Source organism: Myotis brandtii, unplaced genomic scaffold (assembly GCF_000412655.1).
Source record: "Myotis brandtii unplaced genomic scaffold, ASM41265v1 scaffold23, whole genome shotgun sequence".
NCBI classification, from domain to species: domain Eukaryota; kingdom Metazoa; phylum Chordata; class Mammalia; order Chiroptera; family Vespertilionidae; genus Myotis; species Myotis brandtii.
In genome coordinates, this window is record NW_005358649.1 from 2,227,158 (window position 1) to 2,248,011 (window position 20,854).

A 20,854-nucleotide genomic window follows, 5' to 3' on the forward strand; every position below is an offset into this window, starting at 1 on the left:
AAAGAAAGAAAGAGGAAGGAAAAGAAAAGAAGCCACCTACTCTGTCTTCTCTTTATTAGGAAATGATTTTCAATGTAGTTTATATAAGGGACCATTAATACTAATTTCCTTTTTTCCTAAAGGAAGAAGTAAAGTAAATAAGATAAGGAGAAGAATAGTCATGTTGATTGGGTTCCAGGGAATGTTATCAGCATCTTAATTGTCGGAATTTTCAGTTGCGTGTGTGGCTGACTAAACCCCACACAGTGAGTCTTTCCCAGTCACTGCCGTCAGCAGAGGTTGGTTTCTAAGATAGAAGATGCAGGAAAGCCCTGCTCACTCTCTTCACACACCCTTGCTCAGTCTGAGAAGTGGGCAAAGTTTGGCTGCTTAAAGGACCAACCCTCTAAGAAATTTCTGTATTTAACAGAGCCTGGTGCACGCTCTTTGGGAGAAAGACATTGTTTGACACCGTATTTCTTTCATTTTCCTGTCCCTTTGTGCTCGTATCAGTTTTCTCATGATTTAAAACAAATGCACAGAAACCAAAGAGTCGGTGCAGAACAATTGTGGCTTCCAGTGTTCAGCATGCCCAGCAATGATGGAAATAACCCTGGGCTGTTACCAAGAAAACCCTTCCACATGGACTCTTAGAGCCACAGGGGCCATCAGAGGTAGCTTGTTGGTTGCCTGGCAGATCATGGAGTCAGAACTGCCTTGCTGCAGACACTAGATTTTTGTTTAAAAGCTTATTTCTTGTTGAGTTGCATTCTCTCTCTCTCTCTCTCTCTCTCTCTCTCTCTAATTATAGGCTGCAGAGTGAAAAGCATTAGAACTGTTTACAAAACAGCTCATAAAGTTTAAAATAATGGGGGGGTGTTTATGTAAACAAAATGCTGTGTGTGGCTGGGGTACACAATACAGGGTCTTTCTTCTTCCACGGCCTTCGCCACCCTCCAGAATTTAAGGCGTGGAAGTGAGCGATGGAGGCCCTTCCCTCCTGCTACGCTATCCTCACACTTAGCTCATTATATTTATTTATCTGATGCCAGTTTATTGTTGCAGATCAAAATACAGACCCTCAGGTGTGTGGGGACAGAGGGCGGATGAAGGGGGCTGCCTCCTAGTTAATGTTAGGGCAGCCTGAACTCCCGTACAGATGTTGCCTCATGACATCCAAGGGACAGATTTTTTCTTTTTTTTAATGAGCCCTTTGCCATCTTTCAGAAGTCCACGAGAAAAGCTTGTGGCAAGTTTGTGTTCCAAAGAAACAGGGGCCTTTCCAGCCCTTTCAAACTCTCCCCTCCTGGACAGGCTGGCCAAGATGTTGCGGTGCTCCCTCTGGATTTTATTTATTTTTTAACTCGGGAGAGTAGCCTCTAACCCCCAGCCTCGGAGCCCATCAATCATTTTGCTTTGCAGGTTTAGATCTGCGGCAGCAAAGCGCAACCTCTGTGCTGGCGGCGCTGCACCGGGTCTTGATAATAGTGAGGCTGGTGCTGACAGTCAAAGGAGGGCTCTGTCCCCTTAGGCGCCAGCGCGCTGAGGACGCGGGCTGGACAGAGGGACCAGCCTTGCTCGGAGGAAGCGCCTCTCCCCCTGGTGATTGATGGAGGACAGTTAGGAGGTTTTCAGAGGCTGGGAACATTTGCCCTCCTTTCTGTGAAGTCTTTGTCAGCAAAAAAGAACTCTCCTGGGTAGTGAATGACATAATGCAGATGACAAATGACAGCTTTGCATTGCATTCTACTTGATAAGTACGCAATATCTTATTATGCAGGTGAGTTAACGCTCCTCCAACACAACCCCTCGTGCCAGACGCCCCCCCTCCCAAAACCCCCCATGGATGCGCTGTGCAGATGCACTGTGGTTTCACAGGCACCACTGGCTCTTCCTGACCCGTCATTAGTTTGGGGGGATGTTTAAAGTGCAATTAGGGTGTGAGTGGGGATGGTACTCTTAGTGCCATTTATAGAGCTGATTATGGGAATGAAGATGTTTAAGTCATTTGTTAGCAGTTGTGAATGTTATTTAATTCTGTTTCTCCCTTTTGGCTTGTAGATTAGATAGATAGATAGATAGATAGATAGATAGATAGATAGATAGATAGATAGATAGTATATATGAATATATAACACACATATTATGTTGTTTTAAGAGACTAATTCAGATCAAAAACCTGTTTCAAAATCCTTGACCGATGTTTTCTTTGTATTTTTCTCTCCTATGTTGCAGGACCCCATCTACAGATGTTCTGAACACCTCTGAGTAGAGAAATTGATTTTTCCACCAGGATACCTAAGTCAAGGTATTAGCCCTTGTCAGAAAGCGTTTGCATTCGAGCCCTGTGTTGGAAGTGATATCTTGGCAATGAACTGAAATAGGAAAAGTTGGAATGAGACTAAAGGACGAAAGTGAATTTGCAAAATAATCAAGTGCTTTAAAAAAAAAAAAAAAGCCCCAGCGCCTGCCTGCGAGGGTTTGCGGCTTCTGACTCCTGTGCAGCCTGCTCCCTGCCAGCGAATGTGCCAGGTCTCACTTAGCTGAAGCCCTTTTTCTGCAACTGTGTTTGGGGTTTGGATTTCATTTCAGTCTCTCCCTCTCGCTTTCTCTCTGACTGCTCAGTCCTGCAGAAGCCAGGAGGCTGGGACGCTGTGCCGGGCTTGCGACAGCGGACCACACAGAATGAAGTGTTCCTGCTGGGCTCTGGTTCTGGCTGTGCTGGGCTCGGAGCTGCTGGGGAGCCTCGGATCCACGGTCAGGTCCCCGAGGTTCCGAGGACGGATACCGCAGGAGCGAAAGAACATCCGGCCCAACATTATCCTTGTGCTCACCGACGACCAGGATGTGGAGCTGGGTGAGACCCCCAATTTTCCGCTTGTTAGTCTCTTTTGCTCAAATGATTCGCTGACCTTCCTCACGATCAGTAACCGTCAGTGAACATTTGGGGGTTTGGCACTTCATTATACCTTCGTAACCAATGACCTAGATTATAAAAATGAACTTGTATTGAGGATAAGGCATTCGGTTTGTGTTTCAACATGACTTTTCTGGTCTTAGACTTTTGAAACAGTCTGAGGGGCTTCAGAGAACAGGAGGGTGGAGAAAGGGAGGAAGCCTGGATGAAATATTATAGAAGTTAAGGATTTGATGGTGGACCTTGGGAACTCTTGGTCAAAATTTTTTTTTTTAATATTTGGGCAAAGTTGTTTCAAAGAGTATGACATTCTGACTGGAATTCTATGCGATATATATGAACCTAGATAGATCCTTGAGGAACTTTCAATGGTTTATTAGTATTAGAGTGAATGATTTATTCACAGCTTGTAATAATTGTTAGGAAATTGAAATTTACAGTATTTTATATACTTTCTGGTAGTAGTTCACTACTACCACCTAAGATGTGATGCCTTTTTGAAGACTTAGCTCTGCTGGGTTAACTCTAGGGCACTTAGAGAGCCTGCCCAAATCCGGGGGTACCAGCTTAGCTTCTGTCTTAGCTGATTGGGTTTCTTATCTTCTCACCTTCTCTATTGGCCCAGCCCCATGGTCTTGTCTATATGCGGAGGGTCAAGTTCTTCCAGGTGACCCAGGACAGATAAAAAACTCGACCTGACGAGTTGTCACCACCTCTCATTTCCATTCCTGGACCCAAATTCCTCGCTGTCGGGCATCACTCAGCTAGGCTTATCTGTCCAGCACGCCCAACTTAACATCGCTGGTATCTTCTAGACGTGGCGCTAGCAGGGTACCTGCCTTCATGACAGAGGTCCTCTGACTTAGTGCTCTCGAGGAGAAAACGCTCCATGCGGGAACTTGATCTCCAGGAAAGAGAACTTTGATTTCCAATTGGAAACCAAACCATGGAATTCCATCAAAGTTAACTCCTTGGGTTTAGTGGGAAGCAAATGCACTAGCAGCCGGCAGGGGTAATGAGCCACAGGGTCTGCTCTTTCTCACTTCACTTTTTAAACGAGAGTATAGATTTCAGGCACGATGCCAACGTGAAACATCTTGCAGGTATGACTTTAGGATGTACGTGGCTGGTGGTTTCAGGTTTTAATCACGTGCAGAGCAAGTAAAATGATGTAAACACATTTGAATGCGCCTTCCTTAACATCTCTCAACTCCATCCTTTTTGCTATAGCCAAGATCTATAGACCTCCCCTCCCAGCTTTTTTCTCTCTCCTCCAAAAGCAAATGAGCTCTGGGCCATCTGGCTCCTGCCTGTGTCTGTGAGGCTACTTTCCTTTCCCCCACTTTGCTCTGTGGAGACAACTGACACTTCCCTGAAGGAATCCTGTGGTTTCATCTCCCTCACCTGTGTTTCATGCCTTTGCACATCTGGTCCCCACTGTCTTTTCCCCCTTTGCACCTGGAGAAGCCCTATCTGTTCTTTATGACTCAGTTCAAATGCCTTGCCCTAGAGGGACCTTTCCTCACCAAAACCATCCTCCCCTCCAGCAGGGTCCACGGAACTTACCTTGGCACCACCATGGACGTGCTGCCAGTGTGGCCCTTCATCCCCCGTGTGCTTCCGTACCCATCTCTTCCACTTGACTGAGAGCAACTAGAGGGCAGAGGTGTGCTGGTTTGTGCTGCAATCCTGATGCTGAGACTGTGCTAGAAATACAGTGGGTGCGAAATAAACTTGAAGTAGACCCAGAAAGGTCTGAAAAAGCTAAGATCGTTCTCAGAAATGAATACAGGCTCATAAAACATCTCAAGTGCAAGAGACAGTATAAATAACACATCTCTTTGAGACCCTGCTTTCAATACTTTGGGGTATATACCCAGAAATGGAATTGATGGATAATTTGATAATTCTATTTTAATGTTTTGAGGAACCACCATAATATTTTTCACAACAACCACACCATTCTACAATCCCACCAACAGTGTACAAGGGTATCCATTTCTCCACATCTGCACCAACATTTGGTATTTGAAAGTAGCCATCCTAATGGGTGTGAGGTGGTATCTCATTGTGTTTTGATATGGATGGGTTTTGTTTTGTTTTTTGTTTACTTACATGTAATGATGTTCAAATGCTTGAATAAATCTTCACCGAAGCAAAACATTTTGCACCTGTAATACTGTAGGCAATCTTGGCTACTGTGCCTCCAGAAATATAAACAGACTTAGAAAAGGCTTAAAAAACAATTTGGAAAATTGCAATAGAATACTTTTCATTTGTGGGGCAATAAAACAATTCTACCTCTTTGTCTGGAAAGACAAAGGCTGAGAAGGGTTTTAATCAAAGTTTATGAACTCAGGCTGGCCAGGAAAACTCTTATTCAGGAAGAATGGGGGGCCACTCCCTCAATTCAGTCTGAGAACAAATAAAATAAAATAGTACTTTGTGAAGGGAGTAAGACATATAAGGAATTCATTAATAAAAGTGCTAGAACCTTGCATGTGGGTAACGCTTTATCTTTATCCAAAGAATATTTGTTCTTATTATTACATTTTCTTGTCATCTCACTCAAGTTGGGTGGGAAAAACAAAGATCTTTATTCCAGGAGAAAACTTAATTATGTGGAAATATTAAATAAGGTCAGCGGTCTTACTTCTGGATTTTTTTTTTTCTAGAACTTAAGAGGTTGTTCAGGTTGTGCCTATACCTATAAATAGTTCAGGTTTTTAGACTAAGCTACTAGATAGAAGATTAACACTTTATTTTATTTTTTATATATTTTTATTGATTTCAGAAAGGAAGGGAGAGGGAGAGAGAGATAGAAACATCAATGATGAGAGAGAATCATTGATTGGCTGCCTCCCGTACACCCTACTGGGGATCGAGCCCACAACCTGGCATGTGCCCTTGACTGGAATTGAACCTGGGACCCTTCAGTCCTCAGGCCGATGCTCTATTCACTGAGCCAAATCAGCTAGGGCAGATTAACACTTTTTAAAGCTAGGGAAACATTCATGGACATGATCAACATGAAGTTTGGGATGATGGTACCTCTAGGGAAGAAGTGGTAACCAAGGGCATTGACAGGGTCCACATTTTACTTTTAAATTTAAAAAATATATCTGAAGTGACTATGATATTAAGCTTTGGTAAAACTAGGAGATGTGTTGTTTATACTATCTCTGCACTTGAGATGTTTTATGAATCAAAAACAAGAAAATCAGAAATGCTTGTGGAACTACCCTCATTTTTGAGGACTTGAGTCAAAGAGATGAGAGTTAAATCTTTCCCAGATGCTTCCTGGGAGCCACTCTGAGAAACAAAATCTTGAACTGATTGGACCATTGATCTGAATCACTGTGGCATTCCTTATATTCTTAAGAAATTGGGCTGATGCTAACATCTTAGTAATGCTAACCTCACCAATGCTTCTCTTAGATCATAGTGCAGTGATGGCGAACCTTTTGAGCTCGGCGTGTCAGCATTTTGAAAAACCCTAACTTAACTCTGGTGCCGTGTCACATATAGAAATTTTCTGATATTTGCAACCATAGTAAAACAAAGATTTATATTTTTGATATTTACTTTATATATTTAAATGCCATTTAACAAAGAAAAATCAACCAAAAAAATGAGTTCGTGTGTCACCTCTGACACACGTGTCATAGGTTCGCCATCACTGTCATAATGGAATCAAGAAACCATGAATACATGGAAATACCTTGTTTCTTTAAAGTAGAGATAAAAATGGGATATATAGTGCAGAGCTAGCCCATCGATATGTTTTACTTGACCAGCATACTTTTTCAGATCAAGGCAACATTTTAAAAATCAGGTAGTTTTATGTTTTTTAAAAAATCCAGATTTCTACCTTTTTTAAATCCAGAAGAATAAGGGCTTGCCTTCCCATGAGGCAACCTTCTGTTAGATGCTTGAAGGGGAGTTGAAGCCAACCCCATTAAGTGTGCATGTCCTCCCCAGGTCATCACGGTCCCAGCTCTCCATTGCTCCCAACACTTAGACCAAGGAGCAGCTGCCATTTATCATCACACCCATACTGTGCTTTTCCTTCTGGTCAGGGAAGAGTTCTGTACACCCACATTTCTATCGAATATGAAAAAACAAAGGCCTTGTGATTTTTCCTGTACCTGGCTGGCTTCACTTGCCTACCTTCTCTGTTTAGCTCTGTATACATTTAAGTTCCATCCCCTTAAGAAACTAGTCTCCACTTTTAATGGCCTTTTGTTCTTTGGGGGGAAAAAATAATGAATCCTAGTGACTGGAAACATTTCGGATAGATTTATTTATTTATTTTATCTTATTTCTTTATTTTTTTAATCTTTATTGTTGAAAGTATTACATATGTCCCCTTTTCCCACCATTGACCTCTCCCATCCTGCCCCCTTATCTGCTTCTTGGTCCCTTCTTCCCCAAATTTGATTTCCTTCCTCTGGTTTTAGCTGAAGTATCTGGTTTTTTTCTGCCATTCCATAGTTGGGATAGAAGACACTATGCTGTTTTATCATGTTATTTTTTCTCATACTTTCAAAATTAAAATATTCAATAGACGAGTAAAACCATTTTTAATATGAGAAATGTCACTGTTTAAGGTTCCATAATGCATGAGGAACTAACAGTGATGTATTCGGTACTGACCGTTTATACACTTAAAGCACTAGCCTTTCTTCATCACAAAACAATGACATCAAGAAACAACCCTGTACAAGTAATAAGAGCTGTGTGTGCTTGTTGTTGTCACTCATCAAACCATGAACCATTACGATCCACACGGGGATGTGTCTCCCTAGGAAACCAGGTGTACATGAATCCCACATGCCTGGGATTTCCGTAAGGGATGGTGATGACAATGGTCATTACTGAATTTCAGGTTTTGTGAGATTTCCTGGTCATGATAAATAGGCTGGATGAAAAATTTAATGTTTGACAGTATAAAATATTAAAAAATCAAATGCTACGATAGTTGAATCAGGAAAGGTAAACCTTTGCTGTAAACTTTAACATGTGAATACAGTAATTCACGCTCTCAAAGTGGTTTTGGTAAAGTCATTCAGATTAGTGGGACATTTTCTCTATGACCTGTTCACACAGATGATTTGGGGATAAGTAGGCAGCGTGTGTAGAATAATCTAAATTCCTAGCTGTGGTTCCATCCAGCCCCAATATCCTATCACTTAGTCCATCCAACGGACTTGTCTTGGAGGCTGGATTTGTACCTCCACCAAGCTTGCTAACCTAGTGGACCCTGTAGGATTCTCAAAGGGTGCCACTTCTCCCCTCCTAGTCACCGCTGTCCGAGCAGCATTCTGGTCCATGGCCGAATGCTGTCACAGCCTCCCCACCCCTGTGACAGCAGGAGCAGACTTCCCCAGTCCCAACCTGGAACTCTGGCGCTGGGACAGCTTTTCTTGGCAGTCCTGAGGCTCAGCTGTGGCTGGGACCTTCCCTGTCCTCAAGCCAACCCAGTCAGCAGTGCCCCTATGCCAGCTGCTGGACCTAATTTCAGTCCCTTCATTGCATCCCTGTCAGGCTCCCACTGCACAGAACTGTAAATGATAATAAAGTCAGGCTTTTAGCTTAAGGGGGAAGGGCAGTTTGTGTGGCAGGGGAGATGACTGATATTTTTAACTATAAGCCAGCATTAACATTTTAAGTCTTAAAGAATAGAAAAAGTAGTTGACCTCAATCATCATCTCTTTGGGCTGTTATAACCCTTTATAGACTGGGGGGTTTCATGACTTATAAATAGTCTGGACACTGGGAAGTCCAAGGTCAAAGCACCAGCAGAGTCCATGTCTGGTGATGACCCATTTCCTGTTCATCAATGTCTGTCTTTTCACTGTGTCCTTACTTGGCAGAGGGTCAAGGAAGCTCTCTGCAGTCTTTTTTATAAGAGCACTAATCCCATTCATGAGGACTCTACCTTCATGGCCTAATCACCTTCTAAAGGTCTTACTCCTGCTACCATCACTTGGTGTCTTAGGTTTTAACATATGAATGTTCAGGGATACATTCAGGCTGGGGTAACCTCTCTACTCTTAACCCAGCTTTTGGAATTGAGATGTAGATTACAGAGAGGGAGATGGGAAAGGCATGAGAAAACTAAACGTGGGGTTGAGGTGAGCACCAAGTGAAATTGTGGCCCTGCGCCATTGGCTCCCCATCAATGCTGTAAACTAGGCAGGGGAACTGTTATTAGCTCCATTTTACAGCTGAAAAGCACAAATGAAAAGAGAGTAAATGACATGCTCAAGCCAATCTGTGGCAAAATCAGATGTTGTCCCACAAGTTCAAGTCTCCTTCTCTTCTTTTTCTTATCCTCCTAAGCCCTGCTGTGGGAATATTGTCATGAGTCTTCCATCTTAAGTTTCATATCATTTCTGTGAAATAATTGTTCTGATAACTGTGAACCAGCATGGTTTGCATTTTAGGCACCAAAGGCCTGAAACCCAGAGAGGTGAGGAGCTTCAGCTTAAAACAAAGGACATTGTTGCCCTTCCTACCATAGCACAGGACATTGTCCCACCCACTCCTCTCAATAGCTGTAAATGCATAATTATGAGTTCTATTACAGGAAACTTTTTTATAGAGCTTCCCAATGAAAAATCAATGGTACAGTCACATGGCAATAGATGCAGTGCAAGGCAGTGTTATTGACCAATATTAATCATTGCATAGCCATAAACAGAAGATGCTTTGTGCTTACCTTGCTGGTGCATGCTAGCTTGCTTTACAGAGGGAAGAGGTATGATTCCTGCACTCCATCCTCTGAGTCTAACCAGAGAATCCATTGAGATCAGAAGCTGAGCTTGACACCATTGTGGCTGTCAGCTATGAAAGACAGACCCATCTTCAGCCCGCTCACCCTTCTCTTGGGCCTAAGCTACTGAGATCCCTTCAACCCTTGGGAGGGCGAGAGGCAGGCATTAGTGTCTGTCAGTATCTCCCCTTAAAGGCCAGATGGAGCAGAATATGAGACTACAGAAAGGGAGGCATATCTTGACCACAAGCAGACATCATTTCTCTTTCTCTGCCTTGAAAACATCAGTGTCACAGTCCGAGCTCAGTCTCATGAGCTGAAGAGATGGTCTCTGGAGCAGGCTGCCTGTATTTGCATCTGCGCTCTGTGTGGCCCCGTGTATGTTATTTAAGCCTTTACATCTCAGTTTTAACATCCATAAATTGGGAATAATAAAAACAGCACCACTACTACGAAGGGTTGTTGTCAGGATTAAATGAGCTGATGTATGTGGAGCTCTTAGAGGAGAACCTGAGAGGAAGTATAAAATCAGTGTTTTCTTTTTCTGTCTACACAACGTCTGATAGCCTTGAACATGGTCTAAGCCACTTAGATCACTTAAAACAAGGCAACCACTAAAGTCACTTCCAGCTCTAGGCTTCCCTAATTCTGTGTCCAACCTAGAATACTTCTCCAAGTGTGGTCTATGGACGCGGAGCTTGTTAGAAATGCAAGTTCTCAGGCCCTTCCCTGGTGTTACTATGTCTGTTTCTTTGGGTGGGCCCAGAATTCTGTGATTTAATGTGTTCTCCAGATGATGTTTAAATTTGGAAAAGGGTGTCTCAGAATTTTCTCTTTACTAAGAAGCTTCAAGCTAGGTGCCCCTTTCAGGAGCCCCAGTGATGGAGCTGTGGTGGTCACAGTGATGGTGGCGACCAAATCTCTTTGTGGATCCCTTTGACATGGGACTAGTTGGAAGCAGAGCATTGGCAGGAATTGTTAAGGATACTTAGAATGAGGTGAGTCCTGGCTGGGGCAATTCCAAAGATTTCGATTGGGCTAAGTTTTAGCTATTTTCATATTATTTGAACTTAGATCCGATTTCCACCTACCATCCCATATTTTCACTCCAAATGCATCTATAAACTAGAGATTGTAGCTTTGTTATTTGGGACCTTGAAAGATGGTTTCCAGCTGCAATTTTTAAAATTTGAATCCAGCTAATCTCATAAAGAAAACTCTGAGAGCTCATTCTTTGAAATAAAGAGATGATTAGGAAATGAAAATTTTCCCAGAATTCAGGATATTACAATGAGTAAGCACTGAGGATGTCTGAAGAAGAGAGGGGACTGATAGACTTCAGCATGTACCTCTCACTCTCTCCCATGCCATGTCCCTAGTCATCTACTCATCTCCAGGATGCTTCTCTCTGTAGGATCAACCAACACAAGTACAAAATGCAACATTTTTTAAATGAACTTCTTTGATCCCTAGGGAATATTTCCTTTTACTTATTTTTTGGCCAACAGTGAAACAATTATTTTTTCAGCCTTTTTCTTCATGCTGAAATCTTTGAGATATTAGTTAACTCATGGCCTTCTTATGCGTTATGAAGTCTTTGGATCTGCTTCATAGAGTCGCTCTATTTTAGCAACACAATCCAGTTCAGGTTCTTATCACCTTGTGGCCTGATGGCTTCAGTGACCTCTTGGCTGTACCCGTGATGGACCAGCCTATTCCTTCCTCTGCCTGTACTCCCATTGCCACAGCAACACCCCTCAAAGACTTTTTTCTTACCATGTTCTTCATGCCTTTGGCAAAGAACCTACTCTGCCTTTCTTTTGTCCATTCTATCCAATCCAAATATCTCTACCCAGCCTCCAGCTCTTTGCTCACTCTGGCTCCCACATTTCAAGAGACTTCTCCATATTTTTTTCAATTCCAGGAAACCACTGTGGTGTACTCATCACTCCACTTCCTAGCATCCTCCCCATTCTCCCAACAATCCACTTCACCCATCGCATGTTTTTCTCCCTCCCTCTGTTCTCAACTGTGGTTTCAGAACCCTTATTGAACAGTCTCTCTAGGTCCCCTCTAACCTCAGAGGTACTGCTACTGCTGTACCTCCATTCTGATGTGTATGCTGCTTTGCAACTAACCCCAAGGATTTTTGTAATGTAGGTTTTCTTTTAGATCATTTACTACTGAAGACCAGCAGCAGCAGAGAATTTTCCATTTCCTTTGTTCTTACTTCACTTGGGGCCCAGCCCAGAGTACAAGGCTGATAAAATGCCCAGCATAAAATGGGTGCTCATGACATGTTATTCACTGATTACAAGAAGGTTGTGGGGTCCCCCCGAAGACACCCAGAGGGGAAGAAGCAGTTGGGATCCCCTAAGTGAAGCATAGTTTAGGGAGCTCTAATGAGACCCAATTAGAAAGCCTCCTCCTGTTTGCCTAATGGTAAAAGCTGGTATGTGAAAAAAAATCAGGCAAACTGTGGCTTTTTGGATGGTGGCACGCTTCTCTTCTGCTGTGAATGCTCGCCTGGTTTGCATTACGATTCCCTTCCTTGCTGGAAAACTACACAGACTTTCTCCCTTTCTTTGGAAGAAGTGGGACCTGCTGGAAGTGTGAGGCTCCAGGATTCAAATGCAGTGGGCTTGGCTGTGGCGCTCTGTAGTGCATTTCTTGACAAGTCCTGAAAAGACTATTGAATTCTGGCCTGTGCTTTTCTCTGCAGTATTTGGATGGGTTTCAGCTGCAGTGTTTGGCTGGATAGAGTAATCGAAATAGATTTTTTTTTCTTCCTCAGCAATCTTAGGTTACAATTTCATCTTTGACCGTGAAAACGGAATATTTTTCTACCACGCAAGTACTTTTGAGTGCACTAGAATCATGGCTCTCTTACAAGCAAACAACCTGTCTTTTGAAATTACATGCAAACAGGTGAAAATATAAGCTGGTAGTGCTATCCTCAGAGGAACACTGGGCAGGCATTTGGGGAGTTTGCTAGAGGATACCAAGTTACATTCATCTTTTTTTGTTGTTTTCTTAATTAAATGCAGGCATTTTGGAGGGACTTTTACTTAGAAAAAATGTTTTCCTCTTTTTTTAAAGCACTATCTGTAGGCATCGCTGCAATGTCACTAGCTCTGTGCATGTGTGGTGGGCGGGGGGGGGTTGATGCCATGTAAGAGCCTACCGTTCTCTGTGCTCTTCAAAGGGCGGCTGGCCTTTGAATCTGCTCCGTATCTAGAATTCCAGCTTTAATTATCAGATTAGCCTGCATTTTCCCCCTTGTGATTAAGGAGGAGAGAAGCTGAAGTGTGTTTATTATTCTGCAAAATACTTGACATAGTAGCATCCCAAATGTTTTAATTTTGTTCTGGAAATGAGAGCTGGTGAAATTATAGGCTTCTTCAAGCCAAGGGAAGGAAATGAATAAATCAAGGGAACAGAGTCACTGAGTGACAAGACAAAAATGGCTAAACAACACTGGAATTGTGCCTTTCAGGGTCCCTGCAAGTCATGAACAAAACGAGAAAGATTATGGAACATGGGGGGGCCACTTTCACCAACGCCTTTGTGACCACGCCCATGTGCTGCCCCTCCCGGTCCTCCATGCTCACTGGGAAGTATGTGCACAACCACAACGTCTACACCAACAACGAGAACTGCTCTTCACCCTCGTGGCAGGCGATGCACGAACCTCGGACTTTTGCTGTGTATCTCAACAACACTGGCTACAGAACAGGTAAAGGGTGAACTTTCTGACCCGTGACCCTCTGATAAAACATCTTAGACACAGGAAAATGCAGTGCCCGGTGAAATACATGAAGATCCAATAAGCTCCTAAATGGAAGTATTTAGGCTGTTCTCTTCTGTATCATATCCTTCCCTTCCCTCACTTTTTCACTCTGAAGGATATACCAATGAGAGGCCCCTTAGAGAGAAGACAGACTGATTCTCAGTGGACATGTTCTGAAAATGTTGTACTCATCAGAGCAGCCAGCAATTGGAATTTTCCAGGAGAACCTACAATAGATGATTTTTCTTCCCATTTGCCTGCTTACCTCAACCTCCCGAATCTCAGGCCATCATGGCACAGCCGGAGGCTTGTTTTAGATGTTGGTAAATTTCTGTTGATTGTTCCTCGGGGTCTGGCACACAGTAGATGATCGCAATCATTTAGTGAATGAATAAATCATTGAATGAATAAATCAATGATGTGTACCTTATTGATGCATTTATTTATTCATTCATAATTTAGTAAGATTTGGAGTTTCTTTAGCTTAAGTTGTGGTCATTTTTAGGTCTCGGATGTTCACCTCCACCTTCCAAGAAAGGAAGGCAATTGCTATACCTGCTATCATTGTTTAACTTACATAGGGCAAGAGGAAGGTTTGGGTTAGTTGGTCTTTTGAAAATTGGGGACCGCTTTCAAGAGAGGTCATAAGCATCATGCCAGTCTTTCTAAGAAAGAAGCAAGGCTTTTCTAGTAAGGCTGCCCGCCCCCACTCTCACCCAAGCCTTTATTCTTCCAACATTTAGATGCTTTCAGCATTTCTTCATGAAAGGAAGTAAGAATGATTCTAGAGGGGCTACAATGCAAAATAGGTTTTTCAGAACCACCTATCATTAAAGCTTAGTGGAAATGATTTTACAAATTCTCTATCCCAAAGATTTAAAAGTAAAGGATTTCAGATAAATGTTTTCTGTTAAATCTCTTCAAAAAGTGAAATTAATCTTTCCCACTGATCTCAGGAAACATGTGGCCATTGGCTCCTCTGCAGAGCACCCCGTGGGCACTTAATACTTTTTATTTGTGGATGAAACTATTCATTGTGAATATGACAGCATTGCCATTTGCAGACATTTCAAGATAGCCGCTCACAGAGGAAGCTCCTCCCAGGAATCTCAGGGGTGTTTGCTTGTGCTGAGGAAAGAAACTAGGTTACTCCGAGGCCCTTATCCTGTTTCTCACATAAGTGATTTAAATTTATAGCACCTTTTATCCGAGAGCTCTGAAGCAATTTGCAGATCCATCAAGCATCCCTGTAGGGTTTTGTAGACAGCAAATGTACTTGGCTCTGTTTTATAACTGAAGTGGGGATTTCAAAAATTGTGTGACCAGCTCAGAAGCAAAATCAGCAATGGTCCCCTGATGCCTAATGGTTCCTGATTTGAACCACCCAATTTTGTTTTGTTCCTGGAAAGTATTGTGTGAGATCAGGCTCCTTTTAACTCCCAGGCTCCCTATAACTTTTTCCCAGCAGCGTACATACAGCCTGGAGGGTTGGGACTCTCACCATATCCAGAGCAATATGGACAATGTCCGTGATAAGTAGAGATGCAGGGTGAGTCAGAGCATCCTGCAGGGCTGAGAGCAGCCAACGAGGGTTTGCTAATTTGTTTCAGGGCTAAACCAAGAAAGGGGGAAAACAAGGTAAGTTCTGGAGGCATGGTATGCAGCAATGTGACTATAGTTGACAATATTGTACGTGTACTTGTTTCAGTCATGCTCTGCTGGATCCACCCTAAAATGGGTTGCAAGAACTTGAATGAAACTCAGAGATAATTTCATTCAATTCCCTTAGACCCACAAGATTAAGTTGACTCGCTGAAGTGGTACATTCGATGTTCTAATGGGAAGACCAGGCGTCAGGACCTTGGTCCTCGGGGCTCTCTCCAGTGTGCGACTCTAACTCATGGGTTCGGTCCAGGATGAAATTGCACATCATAAGGCTTTGCCCATGACAAGCGTCTGACCTTTTGTTCAGCCCAGCAGGCCTGCTTCATTCAGGGAGAAGAGATATGTTCTTGGAAACTAAGACAGGTTCTGAAGCCAGCCTTCTCCCTGGGGGTCCAGACACTTAGGTAATAGTGGAATTTATAGTGAGTCATCCTGCAAAATTAAAGGCATTTTTTCAAGGGTAACAAGGACTCATCCAGATACTTAGTGTGGAAAACAAATATTGATGTGCCCATTAGTAAATCAGAAAAATTATAAATGGAAGACTAAAATGGCAGTGATAGGATCTACATAGTTTAAATTTATCTTTGATGGTAGCATATTGAAGTGTCTGAGACAATTAGGAAGCAAAGATGTCTTTGTGACAATAATTATTGATCTAACCAGGGACAGTGACACATTTGAAAATAAACAAATAAGCATATCAAGATGACAGGCACCTTAGGAAATTAAGAGAACTGGTGAGTAGGTATTAAACCAGCATAATTATTCATGAGCCACTAGACTAGTCGGGAAAGAGCCAGCATATAAAGATTTTATTGTTGTCTTAATAATGAATATATTATTTGGAACATTTAGCTGAGAACCGAAGAAAAATAATGAAGGAAACTGAAATATGTATTAGACATAAATATCCATCGAGAGAAAAGCACAAAGCAGCAATTAGATTTATGAAGAACAGCTCAGAGAAGACAAATTACTAAGAGGTTTATTTTGGGAAGAATCCAGAATACATGGATTTAAATGAATCGAATTGATCCAATATTATATTTACTGTTGTATGACATGATTTTTCTTTTTCAGAACTGAGGCACATTTTTGGACTGGCTATAGCCTAAATTTTTCTAAACTTACTCATGGAAAATATGAGTCCACAACCGCTTAAATGTTCGAGAAAGGGAAAATACAGTAACATGTCTATTGCATTTTATGTTCTGACAAGTGAACTGGGAATGACATTGGGTTATCAATCATAAAAATGAATATCCTGCCTGACTCTATGCTCAAAATTTTTTTAGATTGCATTTCTTGTGAGGGGATAGACATGCATGTGAAACCTGGCCTAGTTTTAAGGTAAAGGGGATAAGCCATGTTTCAGAGGTAGCATCAGGTATTAGCAAAAACCCTGAACAAAGACTGAGGCCACCTGGTGTCACATCCTAGCTCATTCGGCCTTTCATTTGTTTTTGAGAACTTGTAGAGAGGCCAGTTTTCCAACTGATAAAATGTAGAGATTGGACTAGAAGGATTCCTAAGTTTTCTTTCCTGTCCAAAATTATACTGTCATTTTATTCTGGCCACTGCAGCTATTATATTGATTCACTTAAAAATTGTAGTGTTCAGATTATAATCAGAACACATGATACCTGAAATCACATGTGAATTAAATTTTAGTTTTGCTAATTCTACATATCACTGAAGTATAAAGGGCGATATTTAACAGAGATCTGCAGTACAACTTTTTGTAGAATATTCTTTTGTAACAAAACAATTTATACAAATTAGTCAACTTTTCTAATTTCATGTCTTTTATATTATAAAATTTATTTATGTTACTTATGGCAAGTATATTTATTCTCTAATATAGGATTTTATAAAGGTAGAGTTCACTTAAAGTAAGGCAAACTAATATTCTTTTTATGAGTACATAACAGAAGACCTAGCATTCCACAGTATGCTATTTATTGAGCATTCTTAGAACTTCACTAGACACTGGGCTGAGAAGAAATATAAAATAAGATCCCTGTCTTCATTAGACTTATAATCTAATTGGGGAAACCAGATGGGTTGACATAAGAGGAAATCATAATTTTTACTTTGTTTAAAATGATGTGTATTACTAGTTACGACCCGTGAAATCCTGTGACCCAAATCTATCAGTTACATAGAGTAAAAAAGCTCAGTTAGCATATCATTTTTTATATTGAATAAGATTTAACTTTTCCACAGCATCAGAAATCTTTTGTGTAGTTACTATTGCTGATTTAAAATAAATACCTTTGCCCTGGCCGGTGTAACTCAGTGGTTAGAGCGTTGGCCTGCACATCAAAGGGTCACAGGTTCAATTCTGGGCATGTACCTTGGTTCCGGGTTCAATCCCCAGCCCCAGTTGGGGTGTGTGTGGGAAGCAGCCAATCGATGTGTCTCTCTCACATCTTTTTTCTCTCTTTCTCTCTCTCTCCCCCTTCCTCCTCCCCTTTTTTTAAAAATATATATTTTTATTGATTTCGGAGAGGAAGGGAGAAGGGCAAGAGATATAGAAGCAACCATGATGAGAGAGAATCATGGATCAGCTGCCTCCTGCATGCCCCCTACTGGGGATCGAGCCTGCAACCCAGGCATGTGCCCTTGACCAGGAATCGAACCCTTCAGTCCTCAGGCCGATGCTCTATGCACTGAGCCAAACCAGCTGGGGCCTCCTTCCCTTTTACTCTCTCTAAAAACCAATAGAAAAAATATCCTTGGGTGAGGATTAATAACAACAACAATAGTAATAATAATAAAATTAAATACCTTTGCTTTAAATAGCTCAAGGAAACTTTCCTATGTATTATGGCACAAATAGTCCTGGACAGAGTAGCTTGGCTTAAAGTAAAAAATAATTATAACAAGTTTTTGTGATCTTTCTCCTGGCACCACCACCACCACCTTCTTAAACAGCTGTGAAGGGACGTGTTCAGTGGCCTCCCGGAGACAATGATACGGAAGGGCGGGTCGGTGGCCTGTTGGTGATATATTCAGATAGCACAGCAGTAAGTGAAGTTGAACGCCAGCACCAAAGGGGAGAAAAACTTCAAACTCCACATAATATAATGGCAATATGGGCAAGCAAATGAAATTCACCTAAGGGAGAGAGGAAGAGATTTAATATATCTGGAGGGAAATCATTAGAAGGCCAGATAATCAATTGCAGAGTGTTGCCAGGGGTGATTACACATGAGTCCCAACGTCAGGAGGCAACAAAAAAGGCCAGAGTCACTCGATGCTGCCAACACGCTTTGTGAGGCATGAGGTCCCGGTCTTTCTTGGAACAAGTGTGATGGGCGAGGGCACATCTGGAAAACTGAGTACATTCTTTACACTCCATTAACACAAAGACACCGAAAACCTGGAGGGAGTTCTGACGTGAATGACAAGCACAGTAAAGAGACTTGTAGAAATAGTTTATAAGAAGAGGATGAAAGGGCAGCGAATAGCCATGGCAATGGGTAGAAAACAGTACAAAATAGTCTTTCGAGGGAAACAATTGAAGGAAGGGCTTGGCATGGCTGCCCTGGGAGGAAAAAACAAAAAATAAAACTAAGAGGAACAGGAACACTTCTATAACGAATCGAGCAGGGGAAAAGGAACCAAATGGAAGAGCATGTGTTGCCACAAAATCAATCAGATCGGAAAAGAAAATATTGAAAACCTCTCAGGAAATGTTTTCAAACGCACAAGCGCAGAAACCTGGGATGAGAGTTCCTTGCACCACAGAATGGTCAATTATTTACAATCAGAACACAGAGTCGAAAGGATAGAGATGATAGTGATGCTAATAACAACAGCAGCAGTAGCAGCACTTAAAAAGCTCTTGTTATGTGCTGGGCACTGTGTTGAGCACTTGATATTTGCATTAACTCATTTAATCCTGACCAGAATGCTACCGCTGTTGTTATTATCTTCATGGTTTTAGGAAAGGGAATCAGAGGTAGAGTTAAGTAACTTGCCGGTAGACACATAGCGAAGCAAGTAGCAAGCCAGGATTGGAACCCAAGCAGGCTGGCTCCAGGGCTTATATCCCAAACCATTACGCTCTTTTACTTCTTTGAAAACCAAAGGAGAGGAAAATGGAATAAACCTCCAGGGATGAGGCGCAGGCCAGAGGAAAGAGCTGGGCCTGAGGTTATTCAGTGGAAGATTCTGGAAACAGCCCCCTTCTGGAGTGACGTTGTTGGGCTGTGGTGCTGGTCGGCTGCCTGTGACTCCAAGTCATGTTGCTCTCGTCGGAAAAGGAAACTCATCTTGTGGTTCTGTGTGAAAAGGTGGTTAGTCTCTGAAGACAAGAACCCGTCATTAGGAGAATTCCTACTATACAGTCAGCTGGGAGGAAATCCTGAGTCAGACCTGACGTAGAGCCTCTGACACTTTGTCCTACCCCCAGGAGCTGCTCCGCGGCCCTGGCAGAATCCTCAGGCTGTGGGCGTTTGGCTAAGGGACAGCTTGATCCATTCACTCACTCACAGATTCAACAGATAAACATTCACTCAACCAATAAGTAGACATTGCCTTGTTCCTCAGACTGAAGTCAACTCCTAAAAAAAAAATCAGTCTGAGAAACATCAACTTCAGCAACTCTGGAGCTCTATTGTATGAAAATATTTAGACCAAATCAGTGTTAAAATTATAATCCAAGTGAAAACACAAAATGTAACAAGTCTGGAACCTGTGGAATCCCCAGAATGCATGAGGATCCATAAACCCCAGTTCAAGAAACAAAACTTATGGAGCCCCTATACTATGGGCAAGGATGGAGAGGGGGTACAGAGATGAGGCCAAGGTAATGCTTGTCCTCAAAAACCTTACAGTCTAAGAAGGGTTAGGCTCACATATGAACTTGACAACCACTAGGAAGAAAGAGAGGATGTCGTTAGAGCCACAGACACAAATTGCTACGGGATTGGGGCAAAGACCAGGAGTGAAATGGCATGTGCTCTGGCCTTGACAGAGAGAAGGAGATGAAGACAGTAGCACAGGAGAGGTAGAGAGATGCAAACTAGAGCTGCAGAGAGGGACATGAGCCAAGAGCAGGTGGACTTGGAGAGAGAGTGATTTTGTGCAGACCCAAGGAAGGCTGAGGATAGCACTCTATCAAATTAAACTGGATCCTGTAGGTGACAAGGGTTCATCTAAACTGTGAGAATAGGGTGATGTGACCAGAGCTGGTCTTCAGGAAGGCAGTACTGAGAGTGGAAAGACCCTGGAGCCTGGCAAGCAAAGCTGGCCAGGAGACTGGGTATCTGTGGGGGATCACGTAATCATAGAGGGAGGCAAGGTTCGAGAGCCATCACCCAGGTGGAACCTACAGGCGGTGGCGACTGCTGGGCGAGGGGCAGGTGCAATCAGGGAAGGCTCTGGGTTGCCAAGCGTGTTACCCAGCAGGGCGATTATACCACTCAGAGAATTAAAGGATAGCGGAGAAGTAAATTTGGAAGGGAAAATGATTAATTCCATTTGGATGACTGTGTTAAAGGGCAAGTAAAACATTCAGATGGAGATAATCTACAGGTAGTTGCAGATCAAAGATGAGAGCAAAGTAAATAGCTATCCCTTAAAGACACGGAAATGACGTACAGTGGATAAGGTGATGATGGAGAAATACGTGCTTTAAGACAATACCAGGGAAGTGCCTGGATTCTAGAGTCTGTTTTCATCCCAAGCCAGTCATCCGGGAACCACCTGTTTT

The 20,854-nt window shown here is 42.5% G+C and overlaps 1 protein-coding gene across 7 annotated transcripts in view; it reads left to right on the plus strand.

Moving 5' to 3' along the window:
* The window catches only part of SULF1 (sulfatase 1), a 160,083-nt gene that overhangs the window by 81,911 nt on the left and 57,318 nt on the right, over window positions 1-20,854 (plus strand). For 6 of the 7 annotated variants that reach the window (XM_014539818.1, XM_005866349.2, XM_014539811.1 and 3 more), the window contains 3 exons: window positions 2,215-2,287; window positions 2,605-2,836; window positions 13,171-13,410. In XM_014539818.1, coding sequence (XP_014395304.1) covers window positions 2,665-2,836; window positions 13,171-13,410 — 412 coding nt within the window. In that variant the 5' untranslated portion in view covers window positions 2,215-2,287; window positions 2,605-2,664. Of the gene's footprint in view, window positions 1-1,712; window positions 1,760-2,214; window positions 2,288-2,604; window positions 2,837-13,170; window positions 13,411-20,854 lie in introns of those variants that run through there. The other variant, XM_014539815.1, reaches the window with a different exon arrangement.